Source organism: Myotis myotis, unplaced genomic scaffold (assembly GCF_014108235.1).
Source record: "Myotis myotis isolate mMyoMyo1 unplaced genomic scaffold, mMyoMyo1.p scaffold_m19_p_4, whole genome shotgun sequence".
NCBI lineage: Eukaryota > Metazoa > Chordata > Mammalia > Chiroptera > Vespertilionidae > Myotis > Myotis myotis.
Window position 1 is genome coordinate 121,342,950 of NW_023416346.1, and position 21,264 is coordinate 121,364,213.

At 46.7% G+C, this 21,264-nt stretch overlaps 1 protein-coding gene and 1 non-coding gene across 15 annotated transcripts in view; both read left to right on the forward strand.

Annotated features, from left to right (window-relative positions):
- The window catches only part of RPS6KA3 (ribosomal protein S6 kinase A3), a 123,039-nt gene that overhangs the window by 80,570 nt on the left and 21,205 nt on the right, over window positions 1–21,264 (forward strand). For 13 of the 14 annotated variants that reach the window (XM_036304392.1, XM_036304391.1, XM_036304395.1 and 10 more), the window contains 6 exons: window positions 2,443–2,531; window positions 2,724–2,788; window positions 2,868–2,970; window positions 6,982–7,106; window positions 8,969–9,094; window positions 19,756–19,845. In XM_036304392.1, the coding sequence (XP_036160285.1) occupies window positions 2,443–2,531; window positions 2,724–2,788; window positions 2,868–2,970; window positions 6,982–7,106; window positions 8,969–9,094; window positions 19,756–19,845 (598 nt within the window). The remainder of the gene's footprint in view (window positions 1–2,442; window positions 2,532–2,723; window positions 2,789–2,867; window positions 2,971–6,981; window positions 7,107–8,968; window positions 9,095–19,755; window positions 19,846–21,264) is intronic. The other variant, XM_036304396.1, reaches the window with a different exon arrangement.
- LOC118654911 lies at window positions 18,617–18,745 on the forward strand. Its single transcript, XR_004967154.1, has one exon. It is a non-coding gene; the product is annotated as a small nucleolar RNA SNORA11 (small nucleolar RNA).

Below are 21,264 nucleotides of genomic sequence, written 5' to 3' on the forward strand. Positions count from 1 at the left end.
ATGTTCTTATTACCCAGGGTTCCATCTCTAAAATGCTTTTCTGCCCCTCTGTGCTCACTTTCCTGTCTTCCTTATAACTACTTTCAGCATTTTAATTACTCCCAGATCACACCTTCTTACCTTAACTTATCAGACACCAGACCTATATTTTCATTTATTCCCTTGCCTAGTTCTCCTAAAATGTATGACATGCATCACTTAACATTTTTATCTCTATTTGCTGTACTTTTTCTCTTGTATTCCCAATTAGTAGCATTTCCATGCAGCCAAAAACCTGGAAATCATTTTTTATTTTTTTCTTGCATATACAGGTATTCACCAAATTTGCTGTCAGAAATATTTTAGAGTCTCAGCCTTTCCTTTGCATTGAACTGCTTACAGTTTTCAGACCATGGTGATCTCCCAAGCACACTAATGGGTCAAAGCTTCTAAGTAGACTGTCTATTACCTACCAGTGCTTCCCACTCCAGATAATTTTATACTACCCTTGGAGTTACCTTCTTGAAAATAAATCTGGTCATGTTAGTCCACTGTTTAAAGACCACTGCTGTATCCCTATTACCTAATATAGTAATGTTTCCCCAGATTTGTTCAACAGAACCCTAACTCTATAAGATGTTAATGGGTATTCTCTGAGAAAGAGTTGTTAGAAACAAATGTTTAGAAAAATACTGATTTTTTTTTTTACTCTAGATGTCTCAGCCTTTTATATGTAATGTATTAAATTCTATGGTTTCAGCAGGGGGGTATAATAGCATTCCACAAACTCATTGTACCATGAAAATGTTTTGTTGTTGTTAACTATCTAGAGAGATTAATGCTATTCAGTAAAATGTTGGAGAAACACTGACCAAATGAATAAATTCTCAACCTTTAAATTGCATTGAAGACCTTTCACAATCTCTTGTGCTAAATTTGATATTCCCTACTGTTTCCTTAGCAGTCTTTCCATATGTCCTTCTGGATTTGTCTCTTAAATTACCAGGATTATCTATATCCATCCATCTTCCCTACTACCCATCGGAGGCTGTCTTTATCTCTGTACCCTCAGCACTAAGCAGTGTTTAGCACATAGTAGCTCAAAAACACGCTGAATAATAAATGGATCTATTTCTGAAATAGAAATTTCTCTGCTAGCCATTTTCTCCAACTGTTACTATTTTCGTACTTATAGGATCATTGGTTTCCATAATTTGTAGGTTGGAGAAAAGAATAAAATTATATATTAGAGTTGAAACAGACCTTCAAGCTCATCCAGGCCAGTGGTTTTCAGACTGTGTGCTACAATCTCAAATATTCCACAGACCCCTTTCCCACCAACTCCTCTTCCCTGCATGGCTATTAAAGGGAATGAGAAAGAAAAATAAATGTAAGAAGCACATGTTCTTTTAGCAGTTTTAAATCTTGGATTTCTTAAATTCCTTTTGAAAAGGGGTTCCAAGGGTACAGTTTAAGAACCATTGATCTAATGTCCCATCCCCTTGCTTATGAAGAAGTGGTAACAGGCCCAAGGGGATTGACTTTTCCAAGGTCACAAAGTTCTTAGAAAAGAGCCAGAACTAGGACTCAGATGATCTTACTCTCACAATAGTGCTTTTTGTAAAATTCTGAAAAATGAAACAGTTCATTAGGGCATTATGGACTAAAATTATTATGTGTTCACACCAAAACTTTATACACAAATGGTCTTAGCAACTTTGTTTATAGTAGCCCAAAACTGGACACAATCCAGGTATCCTAGTTTAACAGGGAAATATATAAACAAAATGTGGTACATTTGTGCCATGGAATACTATTACTTAGCAATAAAAAGGAATGAACTATCAGTATACACAATAACTTGAATACATCTGAAGGGAATTCGTGCTGAGTAAGAAAAAAAAAAGCTTACCTATTGTATGACCCAATTTACATAACATTCTTAAAATGACAAAAATACAGAAATGGAGAAAAGCTTAGTGGTCTCCAGTAGTTAGGAATTCGGGAGAGAGAAATGTGGGTGCGGTTATGAAGGGGCAACATGAAGGATCCTGGTGGTGATGAACTGGTCAGTATTTTTACTGTAGTGTTGGCTATAAGAACCTTTATTTGTGATAGAACTAAACACACACACACACACACACATACACACACACAATGCAATTAAAACTGGAGACATCTGAATGAGATCAGTGGATTGTACCAATGTCAATATCCTAGTTATGACAGTGTACTATAGTTTTATAAGATGTTACCTTTAGACTAAACTTGGTAAAGGGTACACATTCTCTCTCTCTCTCTCTCTCTCTCTCTCTCTCTCTCTCTCTCTCTCTCTCTCTCTCTCTCTCGTTTCTTACAACTGAGTGTGAATCCACAATTGTCTTAAAATAAAAATTTAATTTTAAAAATAAAATACAGTTACCTCCAAAAAATAAAATGTTATCATGTGGATTTATTATTTAGAGCTAAACTTGGGATGCCACAGTTTTTGAGTCCTGAAGCCCAGAGTCTTTTACGAATGCTTTTCAAACGAAATCCTGCAAACAGATTAGGTAACATTTTTATTTTGTTTCTTTTGTGTGTTTGTTGGGATTTGGTTTGGGGGAAGGGGGGGCTGATATTTGTTTTTGTTGTGGGATTATGAACTATTAGGACAAATATTAAAAATGAAGTCTAAATAAACAATATATATTCCTCCTTGAAATAAAATAACCATTTAATCAAAACTGGTTAATTTTTGATAGGTGCAGGACCAGATGGAGTGGAAGAAATTAAAAGACATTTATTTTTCTCAACAATAGATTGGAATGTAAGTATAGAATGAAAACTTACTTGACTTTTTTTTTTTTATAATAAACACATGTCTAAGTCTCTCTTTTTTCCTTCAGAAACTATACAGAAGAGAAATTCATCCACCTTTTAAACCTGCAACTGGCAGGCCTGAAGATACATTCTATTTTGATCCTGAGTTTACTGCAAAAACTCCCAAAGGTAAGGAGAAAACATGAAAACCCAAATATAAGAATATATTTCTAATTTGTTTAAAATATGTTTTTATTGATTTTTAGAGAGAGGGGAAGGGAGAGGATAGAGAGATAGAAATATCAATGAGAGAGAAACATCATCAATTGGCTACCTCCTGCACACCCCCTACTGGGGATTGAGCCAGCAATCCAAGCATGTGCACTGACCGGAGTCGAACTGGCAACCTCCTGGTGCATGCGTCAATGCTCAGCCACTGAGCCACACTGGTCGGGCAATAATATTTTTCTTGTTCAATCAGGAAATCTTTTCCAGTTTAATTTTTAGATTCTGACATTATGTCTTGAGACCACTGAACTAAATTCTTTTCTCCTAAATTATCTGTAGGTCACCCTTGTATCTCCCCCTAACCAGGAGCCATAGCATTGGTAGGTTACCATTTAGGGCTCACCATCCAATATGGTAGCCATTCATACCACATCCCTGCCACAGTCCTATCTAATAATAGACAAACGTGGTAATTAACCGTACCTCCGACACGCTTCCCATTGGCTAATCAGGGCAATATACAAATTAACTGCCAACCAAGATGGCGGCCGGCAGCCAGGCAGCTGAAGCGAACAGGAGGCTTGCTTGCTCCAGCGATGGAGGAAGCCAAGGTTCCCTGCCTGCCACTGCCCAGCTCTGAGCTGCACTCTAAGCAACTATGTTGCAATTATAGAAGCTAAACAATCTCCAGAAACCTGCTTTCAGCCAGCTGGGCCTCAGAGCTGGAGTTGCAACAGTGTTTCAATTATAGAAGCTAAACAAAGCCCAGATACCTGCTTTCAGCAGCCGAGGTCTCAGAGCTGGAGCCAAGCCTCAGAGCTAAAGCCGGCTTTCAGCTCCAGTGACAGCCATAGAAGGTAAATAAATCCCAGAATAAGAAAAAAAGAAAAAAAGTAGAGGTTGGGAGCTTCAGTCACCCGCCAGCCTGAAAACGGCCCTCAGCCCCTCACCCAGACTGGCCAGGCACCCCAGTAGGGACCCCCACCCTGAAGGGTGTGTGACCAGCTGCAAACAGCCATCATCCCCTCACCCAGGCTGGCCAGGCACCCCAGTGGGGACCCCCACCCTGAAGGGTGTGTGACCAGCTGCAAACAGCCATCATCCCCTCACCCAGGGTGGCCAGGCATCCCAGTGGGGACCCCCCACCCTGATCCAGGACACCCTTCAGGGCAAACCAGCTGGCACCCACCCGTGCACCAGGCCTCTATTCTATATAGTAACAGGGTAATATGCAAACTGACCCTAACAGCAGAAGGACTGGGAATGACTGGTCACTATGACACACACTGACCACCAGGGGGCAGACACTCAATGTAGGAGCTGCCCTCTGGTGGTCAGGGCGCTCTCACATGAGAGGAGCTCTGCTCAGCCACAAGCCAGGCTGATGGCTGCCAGTACAGCGGTGGTGGTGGGAGCCTCTCCTGCCTCCTCAGCAGCGCTAAGAATGTCTGACTGCAGTTTAGGCCTGTTCCCCGCTGGCAAGTGGACATCCCCCGAGGGCTGCCGGGCTGCCAGAGGGATGTCTGATTGCCATCTTAGGCCCAATCCCCCAGGGAGCGGGCCTAAGCCAGCAGATGGTCATCCCCTGAGGGGTCCCAGACTGCGAGAGGGCACAGGCCGGGCTGAGGGACCCCCCCCCTCGCCCCCCCAAGTGCACAAATATTTATGCACCGGGCCTCTATACTAATAAAAGGGAAATATGCTAATTGGACCGGACATCTTCCAGACATTCTTCCGGAAAAAGCCACGGTGGCAAGGGCTGTTGCAGAGGCGATTAGGGGCGATCAGGCCGGCAGGGGAGAGCAATTAGGGTCAATCAGGCTGGCAGGGGAGGGCAGTTAGGGGGTGATCACGAAGGCAGGCAGGCAAGCTGTTAGGAGCCAGCGGTCCTGGATTGCAAGAGGGATGTAGGGATGTCTGACTGCCGGACATCCCCCGAGGGGTCCCAGATTGGAGAGGGTGCAGGCGGGGCTGCGGGACACCCCCCCCCCACACACACACACACACAAATTTCATGCACCGGGACTCTAGTCTAAAATAATAAAAGTATAATATGCTAATTAGACCAGATGTCCTTCCTGACGACCTTCTGTGCGAAGCCAGGGCTGTGAGGGAAGCCTGGGTCCTGGGTGCTTGCCGGCGGCTGGAGGGAAGCCCAGGTTCCGGGTGCCAGAAGGAAGCCGGTGCTGGCAGCCAGAGGAAGGAAGACCTACTCTTGCACGAATTTTGTGCATCAGGCCTCTAGTAACTAAGTAATTAGGAAATCCTTTACAGCATTTTAAAGCGCTTAAGATCCTTGTGAAATCTTGTAGCAAGTTATATTGTGCCTTAAACTTTGATTCTATTTATATGGAAAAACTATTTGTGTGTTTATTACCTGTAGCTATTTTTACATGAAATACTCTTTAGTATAGTTCTCTTTAAAATTCTAATATTAGGTGATATTCTGGAAGTACTTGTAAAGTTCAAATCCCAAACATAACTTAAACTTTATATGAGGATTGATAACTTTAAAATAAACCATATCCTGAATCATGCTTTATTATAGAAATAACTTTGAAATGATCATCTATATTTCATTAATTAGCATATGTTTATACATAATGATGTGTTTTGTACTCTAATACTCTCTCATTTAGGTGTACCGGACCCCAGGTTTATCATTGACAAGTAAATAAATAGAAAGTATACTTACATATATTTTCCATAAAATACATCACTCAAACCTTGCTATAAAGCTTTCTAGACAAAATCTTCACAATCTACATTGAGCATTGAATGGTGTTTATTCTTTTTATGAGACAGAAATTTGGATTAATGTATGGACAAAATTTTAGCAAATACATGGACAGTGATATACATAGAGTTGACATGTAGTGGTGTTTTACTTTGCTTTCTCAATACAGTTTGTCCTGGTAGAGGGAAAAATCTCAGAATAGAGCAGTTCTATATTGGATTCTGCCCAGATAGGTTCTCTTAGCAGACGTTTTCAGTATAATAATCGTTTTAAAATTTACTAAACTATATATTGCTGAGAATATCAAGCTGATGTTCAAAAAGCCCTTTATACAGAGTTGATGTTTAAGTACATTTACCTATTTGTTTTTTGCTTGCCCTTAGCCTTTAGGGTATGTTTATAAATATTAGTATGCCTAATTGTGTGTTTATATTTATGTCTTTAAAAAGAACATTAGCTATACTGCAAAAGCATTTTTCTACTTCTATTAATGCCAGTAGATTCCAACAAATAATTTGAATAACAATACATATTGTGTCATAAAATATATTTTAAGGATTGCATACCATGATTATCCTAGAAATTACTTTTGTTCCTTAAATATATATAATAATTTTTAACTTGTAGCTTAGATTTTTAAATTCTGACATTATGTATTGAGACCCCTGAACTAAATTCTTTTCTCCTAAATTATCTGTAGGTAACCCTTGTATCTCCCCCTAACCAGGAGCCATAACATTGGTAGGTTACCATTTAGGGCTGCACCATCCAATATGGTAGCCAGTAGCCACATGTGGTTATTTAAACCTAAGTTAATTAAAATTAAAATTTTTGTTTCCCAGTCACACTAACCACATTTCAGATGCTCAGTAGTTGCATGTGGCTAGTGGCTACCATTTTGGACAGCACAGATAAAGAAAATGTTCATCACTGCAGGCAATTCTATGGGACAGTGCTAATTTAAAATAGCATTAGCCCAGTAATTCATCGATTTATTATATTCTTAAGTGAATTTGCTATTTTCTGGACTCTGAGGGAATATGATATTAGAGTTATGATGGCAATAATGCATCAGGGCAGATCTGGTACAGTGCCTCCCTGGGTTATCCTGAAAGTACTAGGTGCCTGAGATGTAGAATTCCAGAAAAAAGTGTGAAAGATTATAATGTGGACAATTCTTCCCTTAATTGCCTTTCAAAGTAATCACCTTCTTGGTAATTTATTATTCTTTTCAGATTCACCTGGCATTCCACCTAGTGCTAATGCACATCAGCTTTTTCGGGGGTTTAGTTTTGTTGCTATTACCTCAGATGACGAAAGCCAAGCTATGCAGACAGTTGGTGTGCATTCAATTGTTCAGGTGAGTGAATGTCTAAGTAGTTTTAAGTTTGAAATGTAAGATATAGTTCATTGTATGAATAATTAGCTTAGATTTTATCTGCTGACTTAAGTGAGCAGCTTAAAATACATTTTATATCATTGATGTTAGTCTTAGAAGTTTTTTTCATATGCCTTTGAAAAGGTTGCACGCACCAGAATCCTGAATACTTGTCCGACTTAAAAGTGGAATTCTAAGAGAGTTGAGATAAATATCACATCTTGTCTCTCCCCTATCCTGTGCCTCAAAATGTTTATCAGGCCTAGTTTGTTTCAACCTCTGCCTCTGTCAGGTCAGCTATGATGAACTGAGGCCTCCTGGTTCCCTGATTGCTTTAGAAGAGGGGTTAGCAGACTTTTTCTGTAAAGGGCCAAATGATAAATACTTGAGGCTTTGTAGGCTATATGATCTTTGTTGCAACTACTCAGCTCTGCCATTGCAGCACAAAAGCAGCCATTGATAATACAAAAATGAATGTGCATCTCTGTGTTCCAATAAAACTTTATTTAGAAAAACTAATAGTGAACCAGATTTGGCCCACAGGCCATAGTTTGCCAACCTCTGTCATAAAAACATTTAAGAAATAAAAATGAACTTAAATCTTAAGTCTGCTAAGTTTTGTGTCCTTTTTCTTTTGGAGCCCCCATTGTCATTATGCAGAAATGGTTATGGGTACTGTCTTAAGGTGCCTCCTATCTCATTATCCCATATGATTATCAGAGCTGGAGAAAAATGTAAAAACCACAGAAGCAGGTTTCTAGATATGTAGGTGTGTTTGTAACAGGAGACTGAACTATTAAATTAAATGTTATTAGAGGACACAAGTACAAAACATTAGATTTATTTCTTCTCATTCTAGTATCATGGAAAGATAAATTTAATTCATCTTCCTAGTCATAGAGGGAATTGTTTTGAGGGTATAATTAGTGCTTGAATTTGCTTGATAATTAAGTTGCTTTTGCTCTTAAGTTTATTTTATGAGTCAGTCATGCTGCTTTCTCCACTTTCTAGAAAACCAATTTAAACAGTGGTTTTTGAACAAAGTTCAGGTTAAAATAGTCTGTCTCTTTTACTGTGACAACCATGTGGTGTACGGCAAGTTTTAAACTTCTGTACCTAACATAGAAATTGCAAAATATTCTATAGAATTCAACTTTTAACTTATATGAAGCTCATAGGCATGGGGGTGGGAGGATCTATCACTATAGCTCAGGGCAGTAGAACTTCCCTCAGTGTGTTTATGGAACCAGTAATTTACTGTTCATCATCCTCCATGTTATTAGTCCTTAACCTATGAATGGCTTCTCTAGCAGAAGTTGTATTGAAGCTATGACTTGAGGGTGGAGAAAGGAAGGCATAGCTACAGATAGTTCAAAATGATAATAGATATCACCTTCAAATAATGTTATTTAATCCTCACCATTACCCTCTGAGAAAACACAGGTTCAAGATTACACAACCTACAAGTGGTACATCTGAGACAAAAATCCAGATGTTCAATCCAGGTGTCAAACTTCTCCCTATTTGCAAAGGTACTTGGGGCTCAGTCACAGGCGAGGCTGTCAGTCCATCAATTAGTTCTGCATTTTCTGTTGTACATATTTAATTTTTTGAATTTAACTTAAGGTTTTTTAAAGGGCATATTTTATGCTGTACATTTTATTGTAGACACTTCTAAAATACACAGTTGTGGAAGAATAAAGGTTGTAAAGATTGGTTTTTATTTTTACTAATATTCATTTGTAGTTAACATCAGTAATTCATGTTGAGTAATATATTCCCTTATTATGAAATGTACCAAAGTCAGTACAGAACTCTTTGTCAATTTATAATTGTATTTGTAGCAGTTACACAGGAACAGTATTCAGTTTACTGATGGATATGAAGTGAAAGAAGATATTGGAGTTGGCTCCTACTCTGTTTGTAAGAGATGTATACATAAAGCCACAAACATGGAGTTTGCCGTAAAGGTAAGAGTTTTTAGATTTAAAATGCAACTTTAACAGTTTTTATTCATGCATGTCAGTACCAGTTAAACATTACGCTCTTCTTTGGTAAATGTGCCTTTTTTAATAAAAAGGTAAAGTTAATTTAAATATCTGGCTAGTGATTATCAGGGAACCATCCATTACAGTGGATTCCCCTGTGAGCTAAAAAGGTAAGGTAGCGTACATCCAGTTTGCTTAGGGCAGTACCAGTTTATACTGACCTGATTTTTTGTAGCATCCCTTCTGCTTTCAGAAGCTTCCATTTTATAGTCAAGGTGTCAGGGAATTCCTCAATATTGTATACCAAATGTTGTATATTTACATTTTTCTAGCAACAGTGTTCATACCATTCTTCACATTTAAAAGGATCTGTGAACCAATAAAAGAATAAGAACCACTAACTTTAAGTTTATTATCATTAGCTGTTTTAATTTTATCAGGTGTTCTAAGGCATCAAGATTTTTCTAAACCAAAACCAAGACACATGGCTCTATGATAAAGTTTGAGTTGTAAACCTTTAGTTGAAAGTGAACAAATATCAAGTCTCTGCCTTTTCACTTATTGGAATGGTAGCCTCTGCTCTCCCATTGCAAGCAATTCAAGTAATGTCTAAAGCTTTCAACTTACCTGCAAGCTTAGAAATAGTCTATAAGTATGGGCAGCTCCTGTTCAGTTAGTGGGAAAGTGGCATTAATTGGGATTACTTCCATCCACCCATCTATTTATCTAAATATATAGTATGATTTCATATCTACATTAATAAAAGACAAAGATGCTAATTGACTGTACCTTTGCTACACCCACCAGCCAATCAGAAGAGTATGCAAATTAACCCAACAACGATGGCTGTTAAATTTGCATACTGCAGGTGGGGCAGGGAGTGCCAGATGCCCCCGCGGGATCCGGGACGCAGATCGGGGACCGGCGAGGCAGGGCGGGCAGCGCCAGAAGCCACCCGTGGGATGCGGGCCGCAGATCAGGGACCGGGGAGGCGGGGCGGGCAGCGCCAGACGCCACCCGGGGAGGCCGAGCCGGCAATCACCCTGGCCAGAAGACTGAGGCCTGTGCAAGGCGGAACCTGGGATTGCACAGGGCTGGGGGTGCCCTGCCCAGGCCTAATGCCCCAGCCAGAGGCCTAAGGCCTGGGCAGGGGCGGAGTGGACCATCAGAGTGGGCTGGGGGTCCCCTGCCCAGGCCTAAGGCCCCAGCCAGAGGCCTGAGGCCTGGGTAGGGGCGGAGCCGGCGATTGCCCAGGGCTGGGCGTCCCCTTCCCAGGCCTAACACCCACCAGAAGCCTGAGGCCTGGGCAGGGGTGGAGCCTGTGATTGCACTGGGCTGGGGGTGGCCTGGGCAGGGGATCAGAGCAGACTGGGGTTCCCCTGCCCAGACCTAATGCCTCTCTCGCCTGAACAAGGGCGGAGCCTGCTATCTGAGCGGGCTGGGGGTCCCCTGCCCAGGCCTAACGCCCAGGCCAGAGGCCTGAGGCCTGGGCAGGGGCGGAGCAGGCCATTGGAGTGGGCTGGGGGTCCCCTGCCCAGGCCTAATGCCCAGCCAGAGGCCTGAGGCCTGGGTAGGGCCAGAGCCTGCCATCAGAGTGGGCTGGGGGTCCCCTGCCCAGGCCTCACGCCCCGGCCAGAGGTCTTAGGCCTTGGCAGGCAATTGGAGCAGACTAGGGGTCCCCTGCCCAGGCCTAATGCCCCAGCCAGAGGCCTGAGGCCTGGGCAGGGGCGGAGCCAGCGATCGCATGGGGCTGGGGGTCCTCTGCCCAGGCCTAACACCCGGCCTAAGGTCTTAGGCCTGGGCAGGGGCCGAGGCGGGGATCGGTGTGAACTACAGAGGAAACACGTTTTCTGACCATTCATTGGCTAAGCTCCCTGTATGCCACTGGTAATATTCTTAGTAACAGGTAATAAGAATCCAAGAAGGTGATGTAGGGTTTTTCCACCTCACTCCTGGAGAAAAAATTGAAGGCCTGATGCTGGAGGGGCTAAGAAATATATCCTGTCCTAGCCGGTTTGGCTCAGTAGCTAATGCCTCGGCCTGCCTACCACAGGGTCTGGGTTCAATTCTGACCAAGGGCATGTACCTAGGTTGCAGGCTCTTCCCTGGCTGGGGCCCAGGTCAGCGCTCATGCAGGAGGCAACCAATCAAAGTGTTCCTCTCACTTTGATCTTTCTCTCTGTCGTTCTCTTTCTCTTCCACATTCTCTAAAAATCACTGGAAACATATCCTCATGTGAGGATAAAAAAAAATAATAAAGAAATGTCATATCCTATGAAAGACACATCTTGAAAATGCCTAAAGAAAGTTGTCATTTTTTCATGGTAAAGGGATTGGAGTCCGTGTTGATGAAAACACCTTGGTGGCTGTAGTGGCTGGCAGTAGCTGCAGCAGCGGGGTGATGGGGCTGGTGCCTTCCCCTGATCAGCCCGGTCACCTCCCACAAAGGGAGGCCAGACTGCAGCTTAGGCCCGCTCCCCAAGGGGAGCTGGGAGCGGGCCTAAGCCATCACTAGGACATCCCCTGAGGGCTCCCAGTATGTGAGAGGGGGCAGGCTGGGCTGAGGGACACCCCCCCCCCCAGTGCACGAATTTCGTGCACTGGGCCCCTAGTGTAAAAAGAAAAATGAATGTGTTTTATACATGCACTAGAGGCCCAGTGCATTAAATTCGTGCAAGGGGCTCAGCCCCCACCGCTGTGGGGGCCACCTCGGCCTCGGTCCCCGGCCGCCGGGGCCTCTATTGCCTCTGCCTCGCCCCCTGCCCAGTCATCTCAGATTCATCCAGAAGGTCATCAGGAAGGACGTCCAGTCTAATTAGCATATTATGCTTTTATTATTATAGACTAGGGGCCTGGTGCACGAAATTTGTGCACTGCGGAGAGGGGGGGGGTGTCCCTCAGCCTAGCCTGCCCCCTCTCACATACTGGGAGCCCTCAGGGAATGTCCTATTGACAGCTTAGGCCCGCTCCCTGCTCCCCTTGGGGAGCGGGCCTAAGCCGCAGTCTGGCCTCCCTTTGTGGGAGGTGACCGGGCTGATCAGGGGAAGGAACCAGCCCCATCACCCCGCTGCTGCAGCTACTGCCAGTCACCGCAGCCAGCAAGGTTTTTTCATCAACACGGACTCCAGTCCTGTCACCATGAAAAAATGACAACTTTTTTTAGGCATTTTCAAGATGTGTCTTTCATCTATCTATATAAAAGCCTAAGTAACCGTTACGACCAGTCAAACGAACGACCTGTCAACCAGTCACTATGATACACCCTGACCACCGAGGGGGCAGACACTCAATACTCGAGCTGCCCCCTGGTGGTCAGTGTGCTCCCACAGCCAACCTCCTGCAGATGGCCAACCTCCTATGGTCCCTCCCCACGGGCTGGCCAACCTCCAGGCTCTGATCGCCCAATTGGGACTGGGTGAGACTAAGACTGGCCCTGGGCTCCAATCACTAGCCAGGCCAAGGGACCCACCCATGCACAAATTCGAGCACCAGTCCTCTAATAAAAATATAAAGCTTGACTTAAATTCTTTCTCTATCTTACAACACTGGTCCAGAATTTTATGGAAAATCACAGACACCAATAAGCACCCCAACAAAGCCTCCATCCAGTGAAGCCATGACAATCCTCAGTTCATCTCATACAGAACATCCCAGGACTGGTGATGCACTTGCTCCCGCTATTTCATGGAGAAATCTATAATAATAAAAGAGTAATGTGCAAACCGACGGAACGACAGTCCAGACAACCTTCCAGATGAAGCCGGGGCTGTGAGGGCCAAGCCCCTTGCACAAATTTTGTGCATCAGGCCTCTAGTATAATAGTAATTTCTTTATTATATTTTATCCTCACCTGAGGATATGTTTCCATTGATTTTTAGAGAATGTGAAAGAGAAAGGGAAAGACAGAGAAACATCAAAATGAGAGGAACACTTTGATTGGTTGCCACCTGCATGAGCCCTGACCTGGGCCCCGGGCAGGGAGGAGCCTGAAACCTAGGTACATGCCCTTGGTCAGAATTGAACCCAGACCCTGCCATCAGCAGGCCAAGGCATTATCCACTGAGCCAAAGTGGCTAGGGCAGGATATGACATTTCTTAGCCCTCCAGCAGTGGACCTTCGTTTTTTTCACCAGGAGTGTGGTGAAAAAACCTAAATCACCGTTTTGGATTCTTATTACCCAAGTTACTAAGAATATTACCAGTGGCATACAGGGAGCTTAACCAATGAGCGGTCAGAAAAGGTGCTTCCTCTGTAGTTCACACCAATGTGCTGCTTGGCACCCCACCCACCCCCACCCCAGGCTTGACGCCTCTGGCCCAGGCTTCAGGCCTGGGCAGGGGAACCCCATCTCCCCCGATCACGGGCTCCACCCTTGCCCAGGCCTGATGCCTTGGCCAGAGGCATCGACCCCCATCACCCTCCAATCGCAGGATCGGTCCCTTGCCCAGGCCTGACGCCTCTGCCAGAGGTGTCAGGCCTGGGCAGGGGACTCTCATTTCCCCCTGATCACTGGCTCTGCCCCCTGCCCAGTCCTGATGCCTCTGGCCCAGGATTCAGGCCTGGGCAGGGAACCCCCTTCTCCCCCCCATCACCGGCTCCGCCCTCGCCCAGGCCTAATGCCTCGGCCAGAGGCTTCGTCCACCATCACACTCCGATCGCCTGATCGGCCCCTTGCCCAGGCCTGACGCCTCTGCCAGAGGTGTCAGGCCTGGACAGGGGACCCCCATCTCCCTCTGACCGCTTGCTCCACCCCTCACCCAAGCCTGACGCCTCTGACCCAGGCTTCAGGCTTGGGCAGGGGACCATCATATTCCCCCAATCACCGGCTCCGCCCCCCACCCAGGCCTGATGCCTCTGGCCCAGGCATCAGGCCTGGGCAGGGGACCCCCAGCCCCCTCCGATTGCTGGCTCCGCCCCCCGCCCAAGCCTGATGCCTCGGCCAGAGGAGTTGACCCTCATCACCCTCCAATCGCCAGTTAGGCCCCTTGCCCAGGCCTGAGGCCTCCGGCAGAGGTGTCAGGCCTGGGCAGGGGAGCCCCAGCTCCCACCATCCCTGGCTCCGTCCCTGCTACCCAGGATCTCTGGCACCGCCCCTGCCAAGACCTAAGGCCTCTGGTGGACGCATTAGTCCTGGGCAGGAGACCCCCAGCTCCCCGCGATCTCCTGCTCTGCCCCTGCCTAGACCTAATGCCTCTGACCATGGGTTAGGCCTGGGCAGGGGACCCCCAGCTCCCCGGTTGCAGGCTCCGCTCCTTCCCAGGCCTAATGTCTCTGGCCAAGGCATTAGGCCAGGGCAGGGGACCCCCAGCTGCTCACGATTGCTGACTCCGCACCTGCCCAGGACTAAAGCCTCTGGCCGAGGCCTTAGGCCTGGGCAGGGGCCCCCCAGCTCCCCGCGGTTGCAGGCTCCGCCCCTGCCCAGACCTAATGCCTCTGGCCAAGGCATTAGGCCAGGGCAGGGGACCCCCAGCTCCCCGAGGTTGCAGGCTCCTCCCCTGACCAGGTCTAATGCCTCTGGCCAAGGCGTTAGGCCTGGGCAGGGGACCCCCAGCCGCTCATGATTGCTGACTCCGCTCCTGCCCAGTCCTAACGCCTCTAACCGAGGCGTTAGGCCTGGGCCGGGGACCCCCAGCTCCTGGCAATAGCAGGCTCCGCCCCTGCCCAGGCCTAATGCCTCTGGCCAAGGCATTAGGACTGGGCAGGGACCCCCAGCCACTCACTATTGCTGACTTCGCCCCTGCTCCCTGCGTTGGCTGGTTCCGCCCCTGCCCAGGCATAATGCCTCTGGCCAAGTCATTAGGCCTGGGCAGGGGACCCCCAGCTCCCTAGGATCACTGACTCCGCCCCTGCCTAGACCTAACGCCTCTGGCCAAGGCATTAGGCCAGGGCAGGGGACCCCCAGCTCCCCGAGGTTGCAGGCTCCGCCCCTGCCCAGGCCTAATGCCTCTGGCCAAGGCCTTAGGCCTGTGCAGGGGACCCCCAGCTCCCTACGATCGCTGACTCCGCCCCTGCCTAAACTTAACACCTCTGGCCAAGGCATTAGGCCTGGGCAGGGGACCCCCAGCTCCCCGAGGTTGCAGGCTCCGCCTCTGTCCAGGCCTTATGCCTCTGGCCAAGGCGTTAGGCCTGGGCAGGGGACCCCCAGCTGCCCAGGATCGCTGACTCAGCCCCTGCTCCCCGCGATGGCTGGTTCCGCCCCTGCCCCTACGATCGCTGACTCCACCCCTGCCCAGGCCTAATGCCTCTGGGCAAGGCGTTAGGCCTGGGCAGGGGACCCCTAGCTCCCCGACTGCCGGCTCCGCCCCTGCCCAGCTCCCATTGCCGGCTCCACCCCTGCTTCCCGCTATCACTGGCCAGGCGGCAACGGCCCCGGGTTCTCTGATCACGGCTGGGGGGCAGGGTGAAGGCGGCCCCCAGGGCCGCCTTTGCTCTGCCCCGGGCTCTTAGCTCCCCCCTGGGTTTCCGATCACCGTCAGTGGCAGGGGGCTTCTTCCATCCTTTCCCTTTCGCCTCCCAGCATGTGCCTACATATGCAAATTAACCGCCATCTTTGTTGGCGGTTAACCGCCATCTTAGTTGGCAGTTAATTTGCATATCGCCCTGATTAGCCAATGGGAAGGGTAGCGGATGTACGGCTAATTACCATGTTTCTCTTTTATTAGATAGGATTATTATAGACTAGAGTCCCGGTGCACAAATTCATGCATGGGTGGAGTCCCTCTGGGTGGCCTGCAGGGATCGGGCTAAAACCCACAGTCCAGCAGTGCTTGCAGCTCCTATCTGCCGCTCCTGCTCATCCTGGCCCCACTGTGCCTGCGTGGGCTCGCGCCCAATCAGTCCCGATTGGGAGAGGCTCACATTGCCACAACAGCGCTCACCAGCCATGAGCCCTGTGTCTGGCACCCTCCCAAGGGAAGTGATCTGTGGGATTGGGCTGAAACTGGCTCTCTGACATCCCCTGAGGGGTCCCAGATTGCAAGAGGGGACAGGACAGGCTGAGGGACCCCTTCCCCCTAGTGGTCAGTGCACTTCATAGCAATAGGTCGACCAGTTGACTGCCTGCCCCCTGGTAGTCAATGCACATCATAGAGAGTGGTTTAGCACCCTTAGCATATCATGAGCATATTACACTTTGATTGGTTGTTTGGTTGTTCTGCTGTTTGGTCTGTTTACATATTACCCTTTTATTATATAGGACTAGGGGCCCGGTGCACGAAATTTGTGCACTGGGTGTGTGTGGGGGGGGTGTCCCTCAGCCCAGCCTGCCCCCTCTCACATACTGGGAGCCCTCAGGCGTTGACCCCCATCACCCTCCAATCGCAGGATCGGCCCCTTGCCCAGGCCTGACGCCTCTGACAGAGGTGTCAGGCCTGGGCAGGGGACCCTCATTTCCCCGCATCACTGGTTCTGCCCCCAGCCCAGGCCTGATGCCTCTGGCCCAGGCGTCAGGCCTGGGCAGGGTACCCCCAGACCCCTCCGATTGCTGGCTCTGCCCCTTGCCCAGGCCTAATGCCTTGGCCAGAGGCGTAGACCCCCATCACCCTCCGATCACCTGATTGGCCCCTTGCCCAGGCCTGACGCCTCTGCCAGAGTTGTCAGGCTTGGACAGGGGACCCCTATCTCCCCCCGATCACTGGCTCTGACCCCCGCCCAGGCCTGAGGCCTCTGGCCCAGGAATCATGCCTGGGCAGGGGACCCCCATCTCCCTCTGATCGCTTGCTCCACCCCCTGCCCAAGCCTGACGCCTCTGACCCAGGCTTCAGGCCTGGGCAAGGGGACCATCATATCCCTCCAATCCCCGGCTCCGCCCCCCACCCACGCCTGATGCCTCTGACCCAGGCATCAGGCCTGGGCAGGGGACCCCCAGCCCCCCACCCACGCCTGATGCCTCGGCCAGAGGAGTTGACCCTCATCACCCTCCGATCACCAATCACCGGATCGGCCCCTTGACCAGGCCTGAGGCCTCCGGCAGAGGTGTCAGGCCTGGGCAGGGCACCCCCAGCTCCCCGCGGTTGCAGGCTCCGCCCCTGCCCAGGCCTAACGCCTCTGGCCGAGGCCTGGGCAGGGGACTCCCAGCTCCCCGCGATCTCCCGCTCTGCCCCTGCACAGGCCTAACACCTCTGGCCGAAGCATTAGGCCTGGTCAGGGGACCCCCAGCTCCCCGCGGTTGCAGGCTCCGCCCCTGCCCAGGCCTAACGCCTCTGGCCTAGGCATCCGGCCCGGGCAGCGGGGACCCGCAGCTGCAGCAGCCCCGCAATCGTGGGCTCTGCTTTAGGCCCAGGCAAGGGACCCCTAGCTCCTGGGACTGCCAGCTTCGACCGTGCCCAGCTCCCATCGCTGGCTCCACCCCTACTTCCCGCTATCACTGGCCAGGGCGGCAAAGGCGCCTGATTCTCCGATCATGGCTGGGGGGCAGGGCAAAGGCAGCCCCAGGGCCGCCTTTGCCCTGCCCCCCACCTCTTAGCTCCCCCCTGGGTTTCCGATCACTGTCAGTGGCAGGGGGCTTCTTCCTGCTTTCCCTTTCGCCTCCCTGCATTGTGCCTACATATGCAAATTAGCCGCCATCTTTGTTGGCAGTTAACTGCCATCTTAGTTGGCAGTTAATTTGCATATAGCCCTGATTAGCCAATGAAAAGGGTAGCGCCGTACGCCAATTACCATTTTTCTCTTTTATTTGTGTAAATAGCAAATATCTGAGAAGGCATATACACACAAAAATTATTATTACTGTTCTAAACTTGTATCTAATTGCTTTAAAAAGACACCATTGTCCATAAGGCTTTCTGTCAGCTATAAAGATAAACCAGAAATACATTTTAATTTGCTCATATACTAATTGCTTATAATGAAATTTGGGGCACATAGAAATTTTCAAATTACTTACATGAAAGGAGAGACAGTGAATAATGTACTTTGTGGATAATTTAAAGATGTACCTTGCCTCCATAAACACATCAGAAAAAACCAAAAATGTCCTGAGGCCCCCTTTGAATTACAGAAACCAGGAGCTGTATACCAAAACCTTGAAAATATCTTGAAGCTATTTGTGGATTATTGTGACTTAGAGTCATCAAACCAATCCCAGCACAACTTGATTCTACTGAAATTACTACAAATCTAAGATCCACAAGCATAAGTATGGATTTAATGTGAGCTGGGCTCAGATTAGCAGATCAGAATGTTGCCAAAAATAACACTTCCAGTGTGTTCTGGTTCTCAGAAGACTAACCCCAGATCATATCCCTTGAATTGGCATGTCTATTCCATATACCGTTCCTCTTAATCATCCATTTGCCTAATTCCACGCTATTATTTACAATTGATTGTAGTGGACACCTATATGTCTGTCTTCCCTGTTTTCCAACTACAGAACTGTTTTACAACTAAATGCATTTCAAATAGCAGATTTAGCTCATGTTGAGAGTTGCAAGCTAGGTTGCTAGAGCATTTGGGTATTTATTGCATACGTTAATTACTATGCTGTTTTAAAATTGAAAATAAGTTGGGTGTGAAGAGAGCAGAGCGCCTGAAGAGTGGCTCCTCTGTGTATAACACATCCAAAAGCAACTTGGGCTTACTCTTTACAGGTGGCAGGGTACTATGGCCTTCCTGTAACATTACTCCCCATACATGAAAAAAAAGAAAGAAAATAGGGTCACAAAATTTATTTCCGACTGCCTTTTGGATGATATGAAAGCAAACCTTATTTAAATGCAATATTACTTTACATTAAAACGTTAGGATAAGTATTTTTAAGAAGCAGCCGACATAAAAGGGCTGGAAAGCTACATTAGTATTTTAAAGGGCTTTATTATAATAATTAAACTTAATTCTAGCCAAGTAAAACTCTAGGTGTGGTTTTCTGCTTAGCTTTCTGCCTAGCTTCAAAAATAATCTTGCTCTACTGAACTGTTAATTAATTTTTTATAAGTACCTTACAACTAATGGGATATTCCATTGAAGCATTTTATTAAAGGAAGTAAAGTTAATTCAATACACAGATGCTAGTAGTGCTAGTAGGAGATATATATATCTCCATGTGTCCCCCAGAAATGTATACACACTTTGAATAATTATAAAAGCAGTGTTTGTACTTCAACTTCATTTTTAAACTTCCAGTAGCATTTTAGGATGAATTTCCTTTGTTCAAAACTTAGTCTGGCTGAAAAGAAAGAAACATCAATTGAGCTAACAGCTGTTAAAGTGTGTATACATGTTTGGGGGGCACCGTGTATATATTGCTCTTAAGTATCTGTGTTGACAGGACTTAGAAGTTGACTGAGTTCCCTAAAGTTTAAGATGTTTAAGGATGAAAGAAAGATGTTAACTGTGTTTTTGGTACCTTTTCTTGAAGATTTTGCATTTTAATAAGTCCTAAACTTACTGCACACTTAAACTGGAGAGACCTGGTAGAAATGTGATTCTTGGCATGGAATTTACTTTACAGCCTTGTCATCTACATCAAGACTGGGTTTTGAATTTTGATTAGACAGTCTGGCCAGGTACTTGAGTAAAACTGGTTAGTAAATGGCTTATATATACAGTGTTTACATAAGATGCTACCCATTGTCTGTAGCTATAAATACTTAAGGTTTATAACTGTAGAGTTCATGAGATTTTGTAATTATTATTTGCCTTTTAGATTATTGATAAAAGCAAGAGAGACCCAACAGAGGAAATTGAAATTCTTCTTCGTTATGGACAGCATCCAAACATTATTACTCTAAAGGATGTAAGTAGATTCTTTAATGTAGAAATTTGAATCAGTTGTCTAACTTGCATCTGGATTATTTACAGATATCATGTGGTAGACAAATAACTGAATACAGTAAGCAAAAAAATAGATTGAAGGACAGCATATATAGCATAATTTTAGTTAAGAAAAATACGTTTATATAGTTAATGTTTCTACTTTTGCTGTAAAAAGAAAAGTTTTATTGACATTATTGCTTTTAATATCTGCATTTACTGGAACATTTGAGTATTCATTAATGTTCAAGATTGACTAGAATCACATACTCCATGGATTCCCCAAACTGTCTTTCACAGTACTGCCAGAAAGAGCTGCACTCGTATCTAACCATGTTACTTTCCTGCCTACAGTTCATACCCCTCATCACCTCTGGTCCCTGCCTTCCTCCATCCATAGTAGTTTGCACACTTCTCACACACCCTATGCACCAGCCATGCTGCAGCATATCCAAATTTTTGAACATGCCTCATTTTCTTGTGCTGCCCTGTCTTTGAATTTATGGTTCCCTCAGTTGAAAACACCATTTTCCTTCTTTACCTGGCTAACAACTGCACATCTAAGACTTTGCTAAAGCATTACTTCCCCCAGGAAGCCTGCCCTGCCCATTACCATCCCCAGGACAAATGAAGCATCCCTTCCCCTGCTACCAATAACTTTTTTTTATTGATTTCAGAGAGGAAGGGAGAGGGAGAGGGAGAGAAATATAGAAACATCAATGATGAAACAGAATTATTTTTCAGCTGCCTCCTGCATGCCCCCCACTAGTACTGGGGATCAAGCCTGCAACCTGGGCATGTGCTCCTGACCAGAATCAAACCCGGGACCCCTCAGTCTACAGGCCAACGCTCTATCCACTGAGCCAAACAGGCTAGGGCCCTGCTACCTATGACTTTTATCATAACAGAGCTCTTGGCAAAGGGTGTGAATTCTCCAGGCAGCATTAAGTCCTCTCTTGCTGATGGTAGTCATAATAGGCTCAAAGGCCATATCTGATTGTTGTAGACCAGATGTCACGTGGCCAGCTGAGCCTGAGGACTTCTGAGGAACCTTTCACCTTTCACCTGTGAGATTTTGTTAATTCCAAACTTTACCCTCCCTTCTCCTTCCAAACCAAAACTCTAGTTTCCTCAGAATAATTTTTTACTGCTCATTTGTAGAAGGGGAATGTTAACTTAGTTCCATTAAAATGTGAAGTTGTTTTCCCTGGCTGGTGTTTTTCAGTGGTTAGAGTGGCAGCCTGCGCACCAAAGGGCCACAGGTTTGATTCCTGATCAAGGGCACATCCCTGGGTTGCAGGTTTGCTCCCTGTCCTCTAGTCAGGGCACATGCTGGAGATAATCAGTCATTGTATCTCTCTCATATCAGTGTTTCTCTCTCTCTCTCTCTCTCTCTCTCTCT